The following is a 21620-nucleotide window of genomic DNA, read 5'->3' on the forward strand; positions in this document are numbered from 1 at the left end:
ACTCTCTTGTGATTGGACTACTACTGAGGGCACCCGCCCCCCTAAACTGTGTAGGAGAAGATTAAATGAGATGCTTTTAGTATGTATTTCAGTTCATATAGCATTGTTTTTTAACCATTGAGGATAGGGTGTTTGTATTTGTTAGTTTGTATCCTAATTAACAGCTTTTGACGTTTATTTGTAGAAATTAACATTAAAGAAATGAAAGCCGGAATGCAGAATATTACTCACCCCCATTTATTAAAATTTTAAATTCAAGTATTGCCTACACTCTAAAGCAACCTTACAACCTCCAAGCATCCTCACTGCTCTCTTCAGCACTTCTTCAACCTTCTCATTACTTATCTAACCTCAGCTAATCTGACCTCCACCTTCATGGTCACCATCCTCTCTCCTCTTCCTTACCAACCAGTTTAATTGGCTCATTTGAAAATGTAAATATAATTCAACCATTAAGATGTAGGATCACTGCATTCATTCGTTGTCTACTGACTTCTCATGGGTGCTTATCCCAGGAGGCAAGGAAGGCGGGGTACACCCTGGACAGGTCACCAGTCCATCACAGGGTCACATACAGACATTCACTCTCACATTCACACCTACAGTCAGTCAGTGTCCAATTAACCTCTGCATGCTTTTGGACTGTGGGAGGAAACTGGATAACCCAGAGAAAACCCACGCACACACATGGGGAAACATGCAAACTCATGCAGAAAGGCTCTCATTCAGACAGGGTCGAGCCATTAGTCCGCCATGTAACTGGCCCAGCTACAACCATCATTCACTGTAATTGTAGTTAAATTTCCATCTGCTAAGCAGCTAATTAAGCATTCATTAGTGAAAAATCTGTTTATGTTCTGGATGTTAGTGGGGCCAACCTCTTTTACTTTTTGTGTAGATGAGGCAAAAATGTACAACTTTTCTTGGCCTTGAGAAGCTGCAGTGTTTACTAAAAGTTACACCCAAACTCTACATGTACCGTTCTGACAACTTAATGTGAACAGAGTCCTCTCCTCTGCTCTCATTCACCCCATGAAGTGACACACTGCACTGTTCACTATAACAGCTACGCCTCATGTTACCTCTTGTGTAAAATGAGGACTGGAAGGATTATGAGGGGTGTTGAGCTCACACTGTGTGCAATCTGTGAGTGATCATCATTAGAAGAGATGTGCTAATGACATGTGAAATTTTGCAGTGAAGCTACACATATTTTTTAAGCCTACAGTGACATGGGAAAGGATCAACCCAATACACATCTCTTATTTAACGTAGAATAATGTTATGTAATTCAGAATTTATCTTATTCCTTCCTCAAAAGGAACAATATTATACTAGATCAAGTTGAATATGTAAATGTTTCACACTAACATTTGGTAGAATCCATATCACAAGATATCCATATTTTTATTTTTAACTATGCTTTTATATAAAGAAATTCAACCCAAAATACCACAAGATCAAGCTGGTGCTCAAACCAATTAACTATTTACATGTTTTCCATGACCTCACATGTAAGTCATTCTTTTAAATAAAAACAATTTAAAGTCATGGCTTGGCATAAACACAACAAAACAATAATAACCAAATCTAGTGAAAGATGCTAAACAATATAATGGAGATGATGTAGCACAGTAACGCATTGTAGATTTAGTCCAACTTTCAACCTGCTGTAGCTGCTAATAACTCCCACTGTTTTTCAGGACATTTAGCTTTTAATCAACTGACTTGGGACATTTTCTGAGAACATTTTTACACAAGTCATTTTAATTTTGAAGTAATATTTGTTTAAAGTAACTCATGTGAATGGCAATTTACTTTGACGCCAAGTTAGTGTCGGTGTTCATTTGGAGCTTTATACTCAATTTTAATTCAAACTTGCATTAAGTTCAAACAATTATAGCTCTCTCCTTTTGCAACTTTATCTTCAAATTGCACATTTGATTATACACTAATCAGTTATGCTATTTTTCAGAGCTTAGCATTCATGGCTTCCCTCTCTCTCTCAATCAGTCACTCTATCTTTTGTCTTGTGTGTGGTTCATGAGATTGTTGGCCTTTTTTTTTTTTTTTAAACTTAAGTGAAGGGGATTGCTATGATTATTACCTTGCCTTCAAAATACTTTCTCCACTCAGTCACCAAAGCTGCTCCAGGCTCCTCTGTGTGACAGGTAACCAGTCAGATAGTACCGTGGGTGGGACATTATTCAAACCCACAGAGTAGTGACTCACAGGGACAGGTGGAGGTATATGAGCTAAAAAAGAATTTGCAAGTAAAAGTTCCATTGTGTACGATTTTTCCTTTCAGCAGAAAATGAATATACAATAATTAGACTGGTGGTGGTTTTTAAAGTATATCATCTGAATGTATAATTTGTCGTTTTGATTACTACAGAACCCCTTATTAGGGGCAGGTATTTTCTATTCTAGGCGGTCATGTTTATAATGGACAAACTATAAGCACCTTTTCAGTTTTAATGATAACTGAAGGTTCTCTTGTGTGCTTGGAGGGTAAGGGTGAGATGAGTGAGGTTGAACTGCAATATGGAACTTCATTACACACTCTACCTTTTCATTCTGTGAATGAGCAGTTTGTATGAAAACTGAAATCTGATAATCAACCACAGCGATAAGTGTGTGTAAGAGTGTACACCTCTTTAATAGCATACTGCTCATCACTCTCCTTTATGTTCCCCCTGGCATCTTAGAAATGTTGATGCACACAGTGATGAGGATAGGCAGAAAATACCTTGTGGTAGTTAAGTATGTAATGCTATGTTATCTCATTATATTTTAGCTCATGAAAATTCCCTTTTTCCAATTCAGTGTGACTTTTACACTTGTAGTTTTGTGAGTTACTTGTCTATGAAGATGTAAGCCGGGACACTGTGCAATAGATGGAAGCTGCAATAAAATTAAAAAAAACACAACAAATGTCTATTCTAGGCAGCTGTATTGGCTTGCTCTTTTGATGCACCTCTGACTGTTGTGCACATTTGTATCTTTTGAATCCCCAGGGAGAGATACAATGAAATTCTTATACCAAGTAACATTGAAATGAAACCCAAATGGAGGGACAATTTTTTTTGATTGGAAGTTCAGTTCAATTCAATTTTATTTGTATGGAACCAAATCAAAACATACAATATTCCACTGTACATGGCAGAAATATGGCATCGTTGATCTTCTCGGACTTCTCTTAGTCTTGAAACATTTGGTCCTTTCCAATATGAGACAGCATTAAAGCATAAATGTTTTATAAAATTCCCCACTCTTGAGTTTTGTGTCTCAAAGCTTGGATCATCTACCAGAGGCCTGGGAGCCTGAGCATTCTGTGCAGTATCTTAAACTGAGGACACAGTACAAGTTTTTTTTGCCTGACGAGTTGGGCAGAGTCTGCTCCAGCCAGCACTAGCCAGACAGTCGGCCTGGCTAGTTGGCACAGGAATCTGTTCGTGCGAGGAATAAAGACCCGACCCAACCTCAGTAACAGTCAAACTTTTTTTTTTTTTTTTCTGTACACAGAAATTGATTACCAACACAATCTGCAAACACATGCTGCCAACAGCCAATGAAAAATAATTGGTGGCACACAGGAAATGGTGTCAGAAGATGACGGGAAGTAGCAAGAATATCTAAACGAAGCCGATGCCACGTCCGGTGCATTCGTTAATATGTGATCCCAGAAAGTTGTGTAGTGTGTCTCCAGCTGTAGCTGTTTGTAGGACTGCACTTTTCTGGACAGTGATCTGGACAGAACTATATGGGCTGTAACCCTCAAACTGAATGCTCCTATCGTCACTGGAACTGCAGTTGACTTTATTCTTTACATCTTCTGTAGCTCATCTTTATGAACAATGTTGGGTTGCATGAGAACATTCCACAAATCTTTGCTGTGCCTCAAGGGCCCAAAGTGTATGCCAGTAGAATCCTTGTTCTTCCACAAGATTTTAATCCCCAAACTAAAATCCTATGGGTACAGGTTAAGAAAGCATGTTATTTGGATGAAAAGCACATGTATATGTAAGTGTGCATGCACTGTAAATTCTCCTATGCAAGTGAATCTAATGTGTGGTTTAAATAACCAAGAAAACACTGTGATTTTCTGCTGCCTCAAGATAGCAATGTGCCAGACCACAACTCACTTTAAGACACCCACAGGTGCACTGATGAACGTTTGATACCTACACAGTGGGTGCTAGGTGTGAAAATAACAGCTGTATCATTTGGAAATGAGCAACTACTTCTGTGCTGCACTCCACATTGTGCTGGGTTTAAGATAGCCCCATATCAGACTTTGAATTGACTCCGTACTATGGCCTCTGCAGGAAAATGACAAATCTTATAGCTGTTCCTATCAAAGACATAGACTTGACCTGGTGTTCTCACGTTTATCTGTTTCTAATTTGGAGTACGCTGCTCAAATGCCAGTTGTGTGTTTGATTGTACAGTTACTCATCAGGTTAAACTGCGCGTCGATGTTTAACCCTTCCATAACAACTCTGTTCTCCTCGGTCCTCTGCTTTAAATACAGAGGAACTGAAAGATTCTCAGCTTTTTTGTTTATAAAATCAACCAGGACATTCGTCTTCCCTCCTCATCTTATGACCTGGTCCAAGGAGCACTTCTACCCCCCCCCCCCCCCCCCCCCGTTGATTTTGGTTCTTTGGCTCCTGACAACAAATCCATGGTTAGAATAGAAACCCTGGGGGTAATAATGGAAACTGACTTTAAATTGGATAAGCAGATTAGCTGTGTTTCAATTAAGGCAAGTAGCTAAAGTTCGATTCTGCCGAGGCATGACCTTGAGAAACTCATGCATGCCTTCATAACTACTCGACTGGATTACTGTAACAGTCTTTATTTTGTGGTTAGCCAGGCTTCCCATCACTTGCCTCCAGCTTATTTAAAATACTGCAGGATCAATTTTAAGTTGTTATTGTTTGTTTACAAGTGTCTAAATGGCCTTGCTCCACCTTACCTCTCTGACTTGCATCAATGCTACACTCCTTCATGGTCCCTAAGATCACCTGCTCTTGGTCGTCCCTAAAACAAGGCCGGGGCTCCCAAATTGTGGAATGGCAGCACTTCCTGTGTTTAAGTCTGGCTTCAAACACATCTTTTCATTTTGGCATTCGACTCAGCGTGAGTTCTTCTGTGTATGTTTTTAATTGTTTGCGTTATTACTGTACAGGGTTTTTTGGTCAACAATGTTTTTTTTTTAAAATGTGCCTTATCAATTAATTGAATTTGATTGGATTTTGTTATGAGAGATACGTATTTCTGTATTGCATCACCAGAAGATGTTGTTTTTTTTTTTTCTTATTCATTAAGGTGGTACTTGAGCTGGAAAGAATAAGGAAATGAGCATTAAGTCAGACGTTCCTGTCCTCTCCTTTTCTTTCTGGGGAAATTATAAATAGAAACCTTCATAGAGATTAACGAAGCCTCTTAATTTATTAATGTTGTTAATTAATTAAGGCAGAAATTCACACTGGAGCATGACAAGTGACAGTGAATTTTTAACTTGAAAAAAGAATCGACATCCCTGTGATGGACCTGATTAGTGTGTCTCCCTATTGATCTATGTATTCTCTTTGCTCATCACTTTAACTCAGTGCTGCCCGTAAATTACGTTCAATCCCATGTGCCTTCAAGTGACCGGTTGAAGCACTTTAGTATTGCACTAAATATGCTGAGGGTAGAAGGAGGATTATTGCAATAAAGGCTTTTATTTCAGTGTTGCCCCGCACAAATAATGACCTCGTTATGGTGATCTCTTGGTTGCTGTCGTTATACAATTACAGTGGCAGCTGTTGTTTTACTCGATGCCAAGCATTATGGGCCTTGACATCTACAGTTCATGTACTTGTTTACTCTTAGTATACTATTTCAAGGGTGCTTGAGCAGACAATAAGGAACTCACTGGGTTGAATCTTGAAAGTTGTCCTTTCTCTTTGAGGATGTCATGTAATTGTAGTTAGTGGTGGACAATATATCATTTCCACATTGTGATCTCAAGAACATGATCAGTCGTCCCACTGAAGGATGTGCAATGTCAAGTGAGGTAACTCAAACATAAACATGTCACGCTACAATTTGTTTTCATTTTTTTCATCCCATGTAACAAAAGGAAAACCTGACTGGTTTGTGTGTTCCGTGACTAATTTAAAAGAAAGACTGATACTATTTACGCGTATCAAAAATATAAAAATACTGTTCCTGCATTTTCTATCACTGCATGATATTTTTACATGCAAAAGCAGAGCAGTGTCAATATGATTATTTTAAAATTCATTACTGGTTGTAGTATGACATTTGATCTGTTCTCATTACATTTGTCCCCCGCTTTTATTTCCGTAGCCAAATCAGTCTTTGTCATAAATGGTAATGTTTGGATGCAGATGGTTGGTTAAATGGGTGTAGACAAAAAATGTCATGCACAGAGAACCCACCAGAGGCAGAGCAGCTGTGGGTTTTCACACACTATTTCAGAGTGTGTGTTAAATACAGGTGGTAGTGAAAATAAATCAAAAAGCAACAGGAAGTCAGACTCTCAGGATAGTGTTTTATTACATGACCGTTTTGGTGCAAACATTGACCTTCCAGCGTGGCAGATAGTCTTCTGAGATTTACTTGCCAAATGAAAAACTGACCCATATTTGATACTTGGTGGGTATTAATTTCAGACTGTGGGACAGGGACTTTAAAAAAGGAGGAAACCTGAAAAGACAGAATTTACAGTTAAACATAACATTGGGCGGTGGTAGCAGTGGATCACTTCTAGTGAGACTTGTAAGACTAATTCTCTGCCCTGTTGATAAGGGCTTTTAAAATAAAACATTCCTATTGTAATTGCTTCAGTAACAGAGGCTAAAGAGTGAATTATGCTACCTGACCTTATACTCCGTTCCCACTGGTCAAAAGCCTAATTTTTTTTCACTAATGGGAATGTGTTAAATAACCATTCACTCCTGCGTCAAATGACTGCAGTGAATGCAGGTTTTAGTTTGGTTTGACTCCAAGCAGCTTAAGTGACTCATTTCTTCTTCATCTGTTCCATTTTTGCCAGTAGCACTACAATGTGCATTCATCTTCCTGGTGATTGCCATTGTCAAATTTGACTGAAAACTTTTATTTAGTTTTATGTCACTTTCCATCATAATGCCAGGGCAGTCATTCTCAGAGTTTCTTCGCCGGCGGTGGTGTATATAAAGGCTCCAGTTGTATGTTATTACAGTAAGGATTTTCTTCTTTGGTATATCCCACTCTAACACATGTCCAGTGTGTGGATGGGATACTTGGTCGAGAGTCAGCAGTATGCGTTCGGGTTTATTTTGTTCAACACATAAGAAGCACAAATGTATCACAAGGAACAAAGATCCTACTCTCCGGGTAGCAGCCAATTTACTTTTGAATGACTTTTTGTCAGTTGGGTTGTTTAGTTTTCTTTGGAACAGTCGGCTTCCTATCTACTGTCTCCATCATTTGGACAAAGTCCTCATCTTCAACAGTTGTGATTGGTAATCCTGTGCGTCCAATCTATTTTGCTTTCGGCACTTCCTTGGTCTGCTGTTTCTTCGAGTCAATTTGTACTTTGAAGCACTTACAAGGGAGGCTGAAATAGTCTGCTAGGATGCAGCTTTGGTTGCACTTACCCCAGGCCTCTCCTTGACATCAGAGACTTCTGAATCTGTGAGATTGAAGGGGGGTTCTGCTTTTGCTCATTCATGTATGAATAAGAGCACAAAATCAGAAAAAAACCTTACTCTGGTTTATGGCGGGTTCTTTAAGTCCTTGTATACATAGAACAACTTGTGTCACCATATCAATTGGTTATGTCTATATTGTCTCCTCTTACATGGAGAAGGTGGCACAAACGTATGTGGCACTGACACATTAGATGCCATGTTGTGAACAGGATTTGCAACCTCACTAAGTGTAGTGGTTTGCTGTAGTGAGAGGGTTACTGTTATATTATGAATAAATGAGGCATTTATTTGTATCATTGCTCATGTACTTTAAAATACTATCCAAATAATGGAAACCTTGAAAGTAGTACTTTTGTTAACTCAAAGTATAGGTTGGGCATTTCTTTATCTGCTCCAGCATTTGTCTCATTAATACAGGATTATTGTTTCTTCAGTACACATGTGAAATATTTATAGCTCTTTGAATTTAAATGGTGGTTTACAGTATATGTAACCCAGTTTTATTTTTGAATCCACAACTCTCATTTGAAAATGACTTGCAAATGCATAATGCAAATTTGACACTAAATTTAAAACTAAAGATGAGCAGCACACTGTAATAGGACACTAACTTTTGGACTACTCACTATACTTTTTTTTTGGATTACATTTTCCTCTGCAATTCAATAAATAAAAAAAACATTTTAACTTTCATTACGCAGAAAAGAAAAATCAAGAATTAAGTCATTGATATGATGTTCTGACCTTTATTACTTACTAAGGTCAGTGTCTGCGGCCCATTTAATGAGTTAGGACATCCATCCATCCACTTTCTATCATTGTATCATCCACATGAGGGTCGCGGGGGTCTTTAACCAGTCCCAGCTGACACAGGGCGAAAGGCAGAGTACACCCTAGACAGTTTGCCAGTCCATCACAGGACCAACATAGAGAGATGAACAACCATTCACTCTCACATTTACACCTATGATCAATCTATAATCCCTTATTTTGCATGTTTTTGGACTGTGGTAGGAAGCTAGAGTACCTGGAGAGAACCCACATGTACACAGGGAGAACATCCAAACTCCACACAGAGAGGCCATTGGTCGAAACAGGATCCTAACCTGGTTTCTTCTTTTCCCTGTGTAGAGTTGGAACATGTCGTTGCAAAGCATTTCCATTAATCATTTCTGTCTTTGTTTCAATGAGACGTTAAGCTAAGATATTAAGCTTTATTACATAATGGGTCTTTGTTTTGCTCAGTTTCTCCCAAAGAAATAAACAAAACCAAAAATGCAATCTAAAGGTGAACATTACACTACAGTTGTTAGATCTGTCTGTTTTTGTTTATCTTTTGCATGAGACACTAAGAGGTTAAGAACAGTGTAGCAACACAGAGCGATGGGCAGAGACAAACAAAGATAATAACAGTAAACCAGAACGACAGAAATGTAACCGCAAATAAGAGCAACATCAAGCAATGAGACACAGAATGGAAGAGCGAGCTATTGTGACAGAAAGAACTAGTGCAACACAGAGGGACAGATCAAGGTAGAGAGACGGTGAGTTAGGAAAAAATACATCAATGCTCTCTCTCTCTCCATCTCTCTCACGCACACTCTCTCTCTATGGTACGCTGCTACCATGATAGACTAATCAGATGGCAGGAATGCCTGACAGGTACCATCAGGGCTGATGTAGTGTGTTCAGGTGGAGGGAAAGGCTGCATCTGTCCAGGCAATCACTGGCACTCTTTTCTCAGGTGCTCACAGTCCTGCTGCTGCTATTGGTGCTGCTTTGATCCATAAACATGGGACACCATAGCTGCCCAGACTCCAGGCGTGTCTAGACCCTCTTTGATAATTTCTGTTAACCTGGTGGAGCCCAACACAGATGCCGAACACCTGGTTTATATGACTCACACATGCTGCACAGAAGATTGTTTTAATGGCAGAGCTGCACAGAAGATGGGAGACATCTGTGAAGCTTTGTTTTTGTTTGATTGCTTTTTCTACTTTGGGAAGAAGCCAGCGATATGAATTGTTTGGTTACTAGTGGAACCAAATTGTGATAAGACGCCTGGATTTGTCTTCTGCATTTAGAGTTACATAGCTGAGGACTAATGATGCCGTATTGTGTGTATTCAATCACCCACAATGTATTAATGACAGTGAAAATAAATGGGTTATTAAATTATTCAGAGCCATTGCAGAAACGCTGGACCAAATCCATACAACAGTTCAAAATGCCCTGGAAAATAGATGGCAAACATCTAACTGGTCAGTAAAAGACAGCATCTGTTGATGACTGAGATATTCAGTTCTCTGAAGAAATTCCCCCAAAACAGTCACCATCTGCAGGGCAGGGTGAGGATTTGTAATCCACCATTTTAGAAATAATTTGAGGTCAACAATGCCACTTTATAGATACTCACTGCCATTAAACACTGCTGCCAAACTGTAATTTACTCCTAGCAGTAAGAAGAGGAAGGACAGATTGGGATAAGAGATGAGCCATAACATTTTGGAAACAAAGTTTTCTGCTCTGATAAGTCCATGATTCACCTCTGTCAAAGTGATTGATACAAACTCTGTGAAGCTTGGTGGAGGTGGTGTCATCTTTGAAGCTTGTGTGGCCGCCTCTGGAATAAACTCACTCTCTTTATCTGTCTTCATTTAAGATGTCGCACATGATTGAGCTTGCTTGCAGTGACTGCTAATGTTTATTTACTTACTTTTTTCCATCTCATCTAAAAATCAAGTGGTCTGATGGACAGTGTTTATACATCTATATGTAAATATCAGAAACAGCCAGATATTAAATAGCTATTTAGTTTTGAGAGGTTTGAAACACTTTTTGATCTTGGTTGCAAACTTAAGACCAAATTATAGTGCTAGTCCATTTTTTATTTAACTTTTCTCTTGATGTGCACCTTTACTATGATGCCTTTAACTGCTGTTTTTACTTACTTTTTGAGTTCAAAATATGTTATATGGAGTCCAGCCTATATGTAAATGGAATGTACTTGTGTTTTATTTAATGTCCAAGGCACAAGCGTCTTCTTTGTGATAAGATATCCAGGCCCCATGGTGTTTGTTAATGACATTTTACAGCCATCACCTGATGCTCTTATTACCAAAGCAGCGGTGGCAGTGAATGTTTTAGTTAGTGACATACTGATTCCACATACACTCAGGTGATTATTTTTCTTTATTTATAAAACAGCACATTCAGCACATCGCAATCATTGTTTCTTAGGCAGCCACCCATTGTTGTGCCAATGGCTGAAGATGATGACCTGTGTAATTAAGAAATACGTCTCAAACTGCACAATTTTGACCAGCTCCGTTGCTGACACCACCTCTTAATCCCTCTCACATATAGCCCCAAAAAGATGTATTTCCTTCATGTACACCAAGCCCATGACATCCTTATTTCTTGCTTCTGGTGTCATGATGACAAGAGTTTAATCTTAGAAAGGATTACATCCTCTGAGGCTTGAGACATGGTTTTGAGTTTCAGTTTGACACGTTTTTTCCTGCAGCTTATTATTCACTTACCTCACTTGTGGTCATGTGAAACATCTTTCACTTTATTTCACATATTTGCATGATTGTGGGTGTTGTTGGTGTAGTTTTTCCCTCTGCATGTCTTTGTGTTATGTTGCCATAGCAGCACATCTTTATCCTCCGTACACTCTAACCATCACTGCTGCACAGAGTTGGCTCAACTTTAGACAGGCTTTTAAGCATCATGGTCGAACTGCTTTACACCCATCCCAGTGGGCGCCATTGATGTTTGAGCGAGTACAGTGTACTCTAAAACCACTTGATCATTGTGTTCCACTCTGCCCCCCAGATTCTCCGGGGATCAATCCCTCCCCAGTCTCCCAAATTGACACCAAACTCTGAATTACTGAAGATGAATACTTCCCACATGGACATGGCACTATGTTTCAGTCCCTCAAAACCCTGTTCTCTCGTCTGAACAGAAGCAAAGAACCAAAGTCAGAACAAACCGGTTTGTCCACATGTGATGTTGTGAACTGTGACTGGTGCTATGTGGTGAGACAAATCCTTGCTGGTTCCACATCAAAATACATTTGTCAGTTCTTGTGCAGAGGCCATAGACTGTTTTATAAAAATGGAAGTAGTCTGCTGGTTTGAAAAGTGAAGCTCAGGAAGTAGGATGGGAGTAGCAGGGGGGCAACTTTGCTGTTTGCAAAAAGAACTCCATTTGAGTAAAAGTCTATGGGGAAATTGGGCCTACTTTTAATTTTATTTATAACATCAGTAAACATCTTCCTTAGGAGTTAATGGTCTAAATCGCAATGTTTCCATTTAGAAGTAACTAGACATGGCACATGTGGACAAATGGACACCAGTGTGATTGACAGGTGGTATTGTCCAATGGGTGCTTGGCTGCTGGTGAAATATTTGTTATGGCTTCACAATGGAAGTTGGTTTCACAACAGGAAGACCACATCAATTGAAATTTTTTAGCACGCACCCACCTGTTTTTCCATGTTTTCACATTCTGCTCTATCTGTACTCTTCAAAGGGCTCTGCAAATATTTTAATTTTTAATATTTAGATTGTGGCCAGTTAGAATATTGCCAAAGCAAATATCAATGTCACAGACTGGTCAGAAACATCAATAATTAAAATGATTTAAAAAAAAAAAGTGGCAAAAGCTTTTGCATGTTTACTATGCTGCCTTGACTGTTTTTGTTAAAGCATACCAACAAGTCAAGATGAGTTTATTTAGTTGTTGCCAAAAAATTTAAAAGGTTTTCCCAGAATACCGTTTGTAACAGCAGTATTATATTTACAATACAAAGGCTTGATGCAAAAGCTTGTTCTTGTTTTCATTAAGCGTCATGGCACGCTAATTCAGTACAAAGCTCTTTTTTTTTTGATGAAGCTTATAACAAGTTTACATTTCAATTTCTGTTTAATTGGACGCTTTTATGTGGCAGTTGACTTTTAGCTACATCTTGGCATGCTTTGTTGTACCTGTGACAAAGGCTAATACTGCAAGGACCACTGCAGTTCACAGAGCTGTAATTGGAAACTCTATTGAAGCTGTAAATACAGCACCCTCTTCTTTGCTGTCGGAGTGGGAATTTCTGCTCTTTCACATTTGCCCTCCAACAGACGTTATTCAACTGGCTCACTGTCAAGTAGGGGTTCAGTCACACCAAGAGCCACAAAACCAGCAATAGAAAATGGAAAAAAAAAACGAGATGGCAACAGAAAAGGAGACATTTTGTTTAATGCACAAGTTCTGTTCATGCTGCACTGCCTGGCTTACAGCAGTGCAAGGTCGATAGAACATCAGCAACTGCCGCTGAGGAACGGTCAGCAACACATCTTGTTTACGACGTCGTGAAAATAAATGGATTTGTTTGGATCTGCACCTAATTTGAAATGCAGTAATGAAGCAGTCTGTTACAATGCCGCTGCCAGCACTCAAACACCATCCAACAATAGAGAGGGTCCATGCTTGGATTTTGATTGTATATTACACACTATATTATTGGTGGACAAATTACATCACGATTCTCTGAGTAGTTTTGTTTTATTAAGCACAAAATGCTACAGTGCACAAACTCACTGGAGTATGAGGTTGTAGATGAATTCACGATCAGCGTTTTTGTGCATCCTCGTGGAATCTGCTTCTCCTGATGGCCCGTCTGCTTTAAATACTGAAATGACTGATGTTTGACCGACCCAGGTTTTAACTGCATTCTGTGTGAAATTATAATTTGGGAAAAATACAACATTGGGAACAATTTCATCCATTGCTGGAAGAGAGATGGTCTTAAACTTGAACCTGAAGCTGAAAAGGCAAATCTTTTATCTCCGTTAACCCAGTAATCTTTTTTTAATATGTTTTACAACACTGTCCTTCATATACAGTATTATTTGATTGTTTTAAAAATCTTTAATATCCTCCCAGCAACAGCGTTTGTTTAAATGTTACTGGATATAAATGATGTTATGAATTGAATCATACATTTACAATGAAATTGTCTCTCGTCTGCAGGTTAACAGGATTCACTATCCCCCCGCCTGTTACCAGTTCTGGTTCCATATTTTCACTGAGGCTTACCAGTGACTTTGCTGTAAGCGCTCATGGATTTAAAGTAACTTATGAAGGTAAGAAATCCCCCTTTTCTGGTCTGTTTTTTACTGTCATTATTATTGTTATTATTATTGTTGTTGTTGTTGTTGTTTTTTATTATTTATTTATTTATTTTTATTTTTTTAATAAGAAAGAAATATAGTATTTAACCTGTTGGTATAATCCATCAGCCATAAGAGAGGGATGTGTGTTCACCCTTCTTCCACCTGATGGCCTACAGCAATGTTGAATTATGGAAACATTTGGTTACCTCCATTTAGCAAATCAGTCTCATATTTTACAAATCAACATCCCTCCCCTCCCAAAATCCTGGACCTTTCCCTGCGACTCCAGAGGTGCATCTGAAATTGCGTGGCAGATGGCAAGGGCAATTAGTTGAACTAATGGATGAAGTGAGTTATCTGTGGAGAAAGCAGAGCCGGGTGCAGCGGGGTACTATCTAAATATGAACTATCCTTTTGTGACCATCTTACTTATCCTTGCTTTTTTCCCCCTCGTCTTCTTCTTCTTCACATGCACTCTATTGTTCATTCATCTCCATTTTCTTATTTCGTTGCTTCCTTCTTAATGAATAAGTGATCATTTAAGCATTCTCCCTCATTTTACTTCTCCCTCCTTTCTACCTGCTGCTTGTCTGCACCTCTTTCTCTCCTCTCCCATGTTGCCATTTTTTATTTTATTTTTTTTCCTGCTTTCTGTTCCTTTACCTTCACCTTTACCTTTTGCAGCACTAACAGGCTGACCCCACTCTCTAAGTTCACTCCTCCTCCCTTCCATTATGTTCTTTTCCATCTCACCTTTACACCCCTCATCTCTCCACCTGACCCAGACCTGGCCGGTCCAGGACCTCTCCCCCTTCCATCTGCCCATTTGTGTTGCTCTCTGTTTCTCTCCCTCTCTGCCTCGGTCTCTCTCTCTTTCCCAGTTTCCAGTGGCTTCTGCAGTTGAATTGAATCTTGTTATGCAGATTTGAATGTTAATCACTTTGTTTTCTTTCTTTTTTTTATCACACATGATGCATTTTGATATTTTGATAAGCCTTTACAGGTGTGTTCCCAGAAATGTATTTATGATTACTGTGTAGATATTCCACTGCACTGTATGGAATAATTGTTTAAAATGGGAATATAACAACCTACTTTGGATCACCGTCATTGGCATCATGATTGATGTCAGCAAGCATAGAGAAATGGAGTAACATTCTTAAAATCAATATTATAGTAGGACTACATTTTTGAGCCTGCCTTATTGACTCTTGTTTGCAGTGTATTTTTTCCACTCATTTGACGCTGTGGTAAAATAGGAGGTAAAAGGTGCTTGAAGATTGGTGGTGAAAGCTATAAATGTAAATTCAGTTTGTTTTTTCTTCTGTTACTGGTGTTCTGTGCGAGCATAATGTTGTAGAATTTAAATGCTCATTATTTTAAATATCACCATTAGTCTCCTTAGGTGCACTTGTTATCTCATTCAGATTGGCTTCACAACCTAATCCTGTCAATCCTGGCACTGCTCAGAGTCTATGCCGTGGTTCACTGAAGTCCTGTTCCTGTTGGTTTGTTGCTATTTAACCATTCACAAGTTCAGCCCCAGGAGGACTATTATGCTACCGCCTGCCTATCAGTTTGCTTGGGTTTGTTCCACATGCTCAGTCACTGCACGTTATATACCTTCTGTGTTAGTCATGGTAAAAAAAACAAATGTGGGAAACCGTAAGAGCAACAGAGATCCTGTTTTACAAAATCTTAGAATTAATCTCAGGCCTTACACTTCCTTTAATCTATCAGCACCTGACAATATCCAATACACACCTCATTAAGGCTTAGCAAAAATGTAACTAAGAAAAAAAAAATGAAGATTACATGCTATTATAACGTATAGTCAAATGAAAACAATTATGCAAATAAAAATGCAAATTATACACAAGATCCACACTTATAAGATTTAAATCTTTGTCTACAACATTCAGTGCTCCTTAACCCTAAGCTAAACCTAATTGTAATTCTTATCATGTTTTAACCCTCGGAAAACCCTTTCAGTGTCAGGACAGGCATTGATCAAGTGTAATACAACTGAACAATTAACAATATGCCGATCAATACTAACATAGGGATCCTTTATTTTTATTCTATTTAGTAGTATTTTTACAGTATAAAATCGTATTTTATTAATATTTACTATATTTACTATTTGTTCTGTTTCTGTTTTTTTTGTTTTTTTTCTACATTGCTGACTAAAATAAATATGGCAAATGCAATCATGATATGTCCTTACAGTTATAGCAAGGCATGCATGCACACATACACAAAAAAGAAAAAATCAATTATGATGCAGCCATAGGCGTTAATGCTAACTTCAAGTTTCCTGATGTTGCTTCAAGCAGGAGCATCTATCAATAACTCACTGTGCAGAGTGGAGCATTCTGAAACACTTAGTTCCTGTTTCTCTCAGATAGTCCAATCTTTTAGCAAGACATTTTATGAATTTTAACAACAGTCTCTCAAACGTTGGATGGATGAAAATTTGACATTTAAAATGAAGCAACGCATAACCTCTAATCCTCATCTCTTAGCACTTAGGAGCCTGGCCAGAATGTCCACTTGGCCTTTACTGTTTCTCATCACACTAATGTAAGACAATGTTAAAGTAATCCAAAGCTTTCAAAGAATGGCACTTAACTTTGAGCACTGCAACATTTCAGTGCAGTTACTGTTATGAAATGCAGTTTTAAAGTAAAGCCACCTCCCAACATTGCTCAGTAATCATATACAGCTTCTGCATTATTTTTGTTTGGAGGCCCTTGACTGACACATACAAAACAAACACATTCGGTGTTCTTATCCATAATACATCCTTTGCAAACCAATGCAGCTCACTGCCATCGCTGTACATCTTTCTTCCTTGTTATGCTGATATCCTTTGCTACATCTTGTGCATGAATATGTATGTGCTGAAAAACCTGTGATGCTTGTAAACTCTGAGATGACTGAGGCAGGACTACAATTAAGTGGATTTGAATCTGCATGCATATGAAGAGGTCACAGTGAAGGACACGGCCAGGTGCAATGTCATTTCTTGACACCCTGTCATTCTCTTGCCAATGTTGGAATGAAGTCCTCCAACTTTCTGTGATTTCTGGCATTGATTAGTACCTGCTCTGCTACTCTATCACAACACCTGCAAACCTAAGCTTGGCCTGAAGGGTTTGAGCTGAATTTATTATGGGACAGAGATATGGGGGATTTTCTCCAGCACAGTCAAACAATGGCCACTTGTGGCAAGGGACTGCGATATGCTACAGCTATACCCTATACATGTCTGCATACTGTTATCTGCTTGCCCTTTGTTGAAGGTTGTGTGTTTGCAACAAGCACATCACTGTGCCTATCTAAAATGTGACACAGTGCCATTTGAAACTTAACTTTCTTGGGAAAAGTCTTTGACAGACAGCTGACCCATAAAACATAATTTCACCTTTTCTCTCCAGATCTCTTCATTTGTCCCTCTGTGGTGATGCAGTGTGCCCACTGAGCTAGAAAAGCACTTGTATATGTGTGCTTATGTGCATGTTGAGCACATGGAAGTGTTGTTTATCAGATGCTTTGCATCTTGATCTAACATGGGATCAGTCAATACTTTTTTTTTCTTTGTTTGCTCCCCACTTGCATGAAAATACAACCCACTTGTCAGTCAGCAGCCAACTCGCTATAAAACACCACACTTGCAGTCTATGTGGGAAAAGTGTGCTGTTTGTGTGCTCACAAACACAGGCACTCCATCAAAACTCCCATCTTCTTCAAAGGGCCACCGAGTCATTAGATATACAGGCGAAATAAATAGCTCAGTCCCAGAGAAATCTTGCACCCAACTACCTCATTTACTAGTTCACATAACTTACTTGTTGCAACAGTGGTGAGAAATAATGCAAGACTGTCGGTCTGAATTATATAAATGTAAAAATGTACATGATGACCAAGATGCAACGATTCATGCAGAACTCTGCTGGTTGAAATCAGCGACACTGACATTCCAGGAATACGTACAGTGTAAATAATATATATATATATATATATATATATAATGTTAAGTACCATGATTTTTATTTTTTTTATTTTTACTCCAGCTATATTTGTCAGATACGGTGATTCTTTTTGAGATTAAGCATTCCCTTCTATTTGTGTTTCCATGTATTTTCTCACCCTGAAGTGAAGTTTGAACAGGATTTCATTAGGTTTAGTTTCTGCTCAGCCCCTGGTGTTTGGGCGCAGCTGTTTTCCCAAGGTTCGGTTATATCAACAATTTATTTAGGGTCCCCCAGACAGCAACACTTGTTAGCTCAGGGCTAACACTGTGTCTGAAACAATTGATTTCTTTAGGGGGTTCTTCAAACCCTCATAAAAGTAGAATTCCTGAGTCAATGGTAAATGCGGGCCGTTATTCAAAGCACGACTACTGTAGCTGTAATTGAGAGGACTTATTCAATGCATTGAATTAAATACATTTTAAATATTTCCTTCAAATATTTGCAGCCTTTGATACAAAAATCATATCATGCAAATTATTTTCTGATGATTGATTCAAGGTCTGTAGCTGTCTGAGATATTAGTTCTGACTTTCCATTCACCAAAGGGCAATGAGTCAGTGCTTGTATAATTACAGAGGGGATGCATCTGTAGATTTTTGTTTAATTACTGACCTGAGGTGAGTTTTGAAAAATATTTAATTGCAGAAGTGGGTGTTTTGTTTTGTTCTTTTTGTCAAGAACAAGGAAACTGTGCTTTTAGCAGTGAATACTGTGCATTATGGGAACCAATCTGAATGATTTAAAACAGAGTTAGATTCTTCTTTCTAAAAATCAGAAACACCAAGAACATTGTCATTCACTTACAACCTGTGAGCCGTGTTCTTGTAGATCAAACATTAGTGTTTGTCTTGACTGTACCATACCCTTCCAAGGAAAGCGTCCATCTTCTTCCACTTTATCCTCCACATGTGGATTGCCGCCGTGGGGTACACCCTGGACAGATCACCAGTCCATTACAGGGCCACATATAGAGACACATAACCATCCACGCTCAGACCTATGGTCAATTTAGAATGTCCGGAAAACCTTGTCTTCCTGGAAAATAATTAGTTTTTATTTGACTGTAAACATTCAGCCCGTCTGGCACATGCAATGCAATTTCTATTCAGGATGGAAAGTGCAACAATATTGGATGGATGGATGGATGGATGATGGATGGTTATAGAATGTCTCGGTTATGAGTGGGAATGTTTTGGTTAAATGTATTTGTTTTCTGAATTTCTACTTGTAGCTGCAGAGGCCTCTGAGGTTTAACAAAGGTTACATAGCGTTGCTTTAACACCAATTGTTATGACCAAAATAATGAAAGATTCTGCTCTGAAGCAGATTGTTTTTAATTCAAAGTATATATGAAAATATGCATGACTGATCCGTGATCAGTCGCAGGGAATTTTCTTTAATCCCATGGCAAGCCATTTAAGCTTCCCTGCATATTTGCAGAATGCACCTCGTAGGTAGGCCAAAATAAGCTAAATCAGCTGCAGTACATTCACTACACATGTACTTGAAATGTCCTGTACAGTGTGTGATACATTGATTCTTCAGTTAATTTCTACTGACCCAATTTTCCTCTCCACATCATTGGCACAGTTCTTATTCAAGAAAACCTTTCCAGCACAGCCAGGCTCTTATTGATCGAGTGATTTATTGATAAACAAGTGTTAAATATGGTAAATGACACATTATTGGAGAGAGGGATTATTGTGGAAAAGAGTTTGTTAAACAGACCACATAACACCAGCACCTGAACATTTGGTTTGTTTGTTTTTACAAATGCAAATTATCTTTGATCGGCCGTGTGCTGAATTTGAATCTGACGCTGTCGAGAGTTGTTGTGGTGAGGTTGTAGATACTTAGATCGCCTCTGATGTGCTTTGTCACATTTTGTTTAACCACAAAAATCTGGTTTTCTTTTTTGTCAAACAAATACATTTCAATTCATAGGATCTCTGTAATTCCCAAGGAGACAAAGTTAGTGTTTGTTGCCGATTATCATGCTGCGTCAAGAAGGGGTGCATATACAGTATTTATTGCAGCATGAAAAAGCTGCATTTGATATCAGTAAGCATGACCTCAAACTAACTTCAAAACATCTGTGTGTGTGTGTGTGTGTGTGTGTGTAATAGGAATACAACTATTGAACTTTCACTGCCTTATTCTCAGGGTTTTGCAAACCAGTTTTTATTGGATTTAAGGTTAAGATACACTGCCCATTTGGTACATAACATTTCTTCATAGCACCTTGACCTGTTTTAACTATTAAACTGGAGCGTGCAAACAAATGTATTTATTGCTTTTGTGTGGTACATGAAACATGCATTTCTGTGCTCCAGCCAGCTGCTCTACTCTGATCACCAAAAGCTGATTAACTAAAAATAACCATTACATTACATGTCATTTAGCAGACGCTTTTATCCAAAGCGACTTACAAGGCGACTTACTGGGATAACCAGTAGATTAATTGATTAAAAAGTCTTTGATGCAACATTAACACAGTGGTTACTCATGTCATTGTTGTCTGTAAAAGACTTCATTAAAATCCAACACTCTTTAACATGTATTGCAGTGACAAAACTCTCATGTTACTTCTGAGTGTTTCTTTTCTTTCTTTGGTTTAAAATGACAAAGGCTGCTGAAGTACAACATATCAGTTGTCACTCATATTTATTCTGTCAGTAACTTTATAAATTTAACGTGGCAGTTGGTTCTCAGTCGGCTGATGGAGGATCCTCCACTCGGTAACATTAGTGAGAGAAAAATCAAATGAACAGAGTTTCTTTTACTTTTAAGAAATCAAAATGAGTTGACACACTTTCTTTCTTGTGCATTGTGTAACATCTTTGGGGACAGCGTTCTCACTTTCATTTCAAGCTGATAGATTTAGATCCACAGTCAGACCAAGCCTTTTTATCCTTTTTCATTCCTGTAGTCTATTGGCACACACTCTCAGAAATGTAAACTGTCAGTTGGGGCTATAAGGTTTTTATTGCCTTCATTCGAGACCATGCATATGAGAGGTTTGATGAGCGATTGCAGTGTAAATTGGATAAGTAATTACATTTAAAAATGGTTCCTGGATATTGTGACTTCACAGATGTGACTATCAGTGAAATTATGTTCATACATTTCGTAATTTGACAAATGCTTTTATCCAAAGCACCATCCAGATGGACTGGTGGTTAGAGTGGTTGCTTCGGGAGTGGGAGGTCGACAGTTAACCCAGCTGTGTCACACCTAAATGGTACTTTCTTTCCTCTCTGCTAACTACTCAGCCTAAAAGGAGGTGTAGGTGGAGGTACTCTGTGATGGACTAGGATATATAAATACTCCTAGTTATTTTGTTCTACTGAAAGAGGAATTAAGCACCTATGGGAGGCTCCTTCGTGGAGCATATGACCTAGTTATACAACTGACTACCTACCTTTTGTACAGTGTTGTGCAACTGAGGGTCAACACCTTGATGTATTTTCTTGATTTGAGTATCAAGAGCTAAATCTGTTCAATAAGTGTAGGGCATCAGGTAAGGAAGTCAGACAAATGAGTACTAGTTAGGCATAGGGTGTTAGAGGTTTTTGTAGAGGAGGTGCTGTCAAGAGATCACAGTTCAAGAGGTTCTAAATTTTAAAAAGGGTGGGTAGCTCTTGCTCTGTTGGTGTTTGGTGGCTGGTTCCACTATCAGTGAACAACAGATGAGCCTT

At 38.6% G+C, this 21620-nt stretch overlaps 1 protein-coding gene across 3 annotated transcripts in view; it reads left to right on the forward strand.

The window, feature by feature from the left end:
• The window catches only part of LOC131471417 (CUB and sushi domain-containing protein 3-like), a 193968-nt gene that overhangs the window by 21726 nt on the left and 150622 nt on the right, over positions 1-21620 (forward strand). For all 3 annotated transcript variants that reach the window (XM_058647955.1, XM_058647957.1, XM_058647956.1), the window contains exon 3: positions 13743-13855. In XM_058647955.1, the coding sequence (XP_058503938.1) occupies positions 13743-13855 (113 nt within the window). The remainder of the gene's footprint in view (positions 1-13742; positions 13856-21620) is intronic.

This window comes from Solea solea, chromosome 13 (genome assembly GCF_958295425.1).
Source record: "Solea solea chromosome 13, fSolSol10.1, whole genome shotgun sequence".
Lineage (NCBI taxonomy): Eukaryota > Metazoa > Chordata > Actinopteri > Pleuronectiformes > Soleidae > Solea > Solea solea.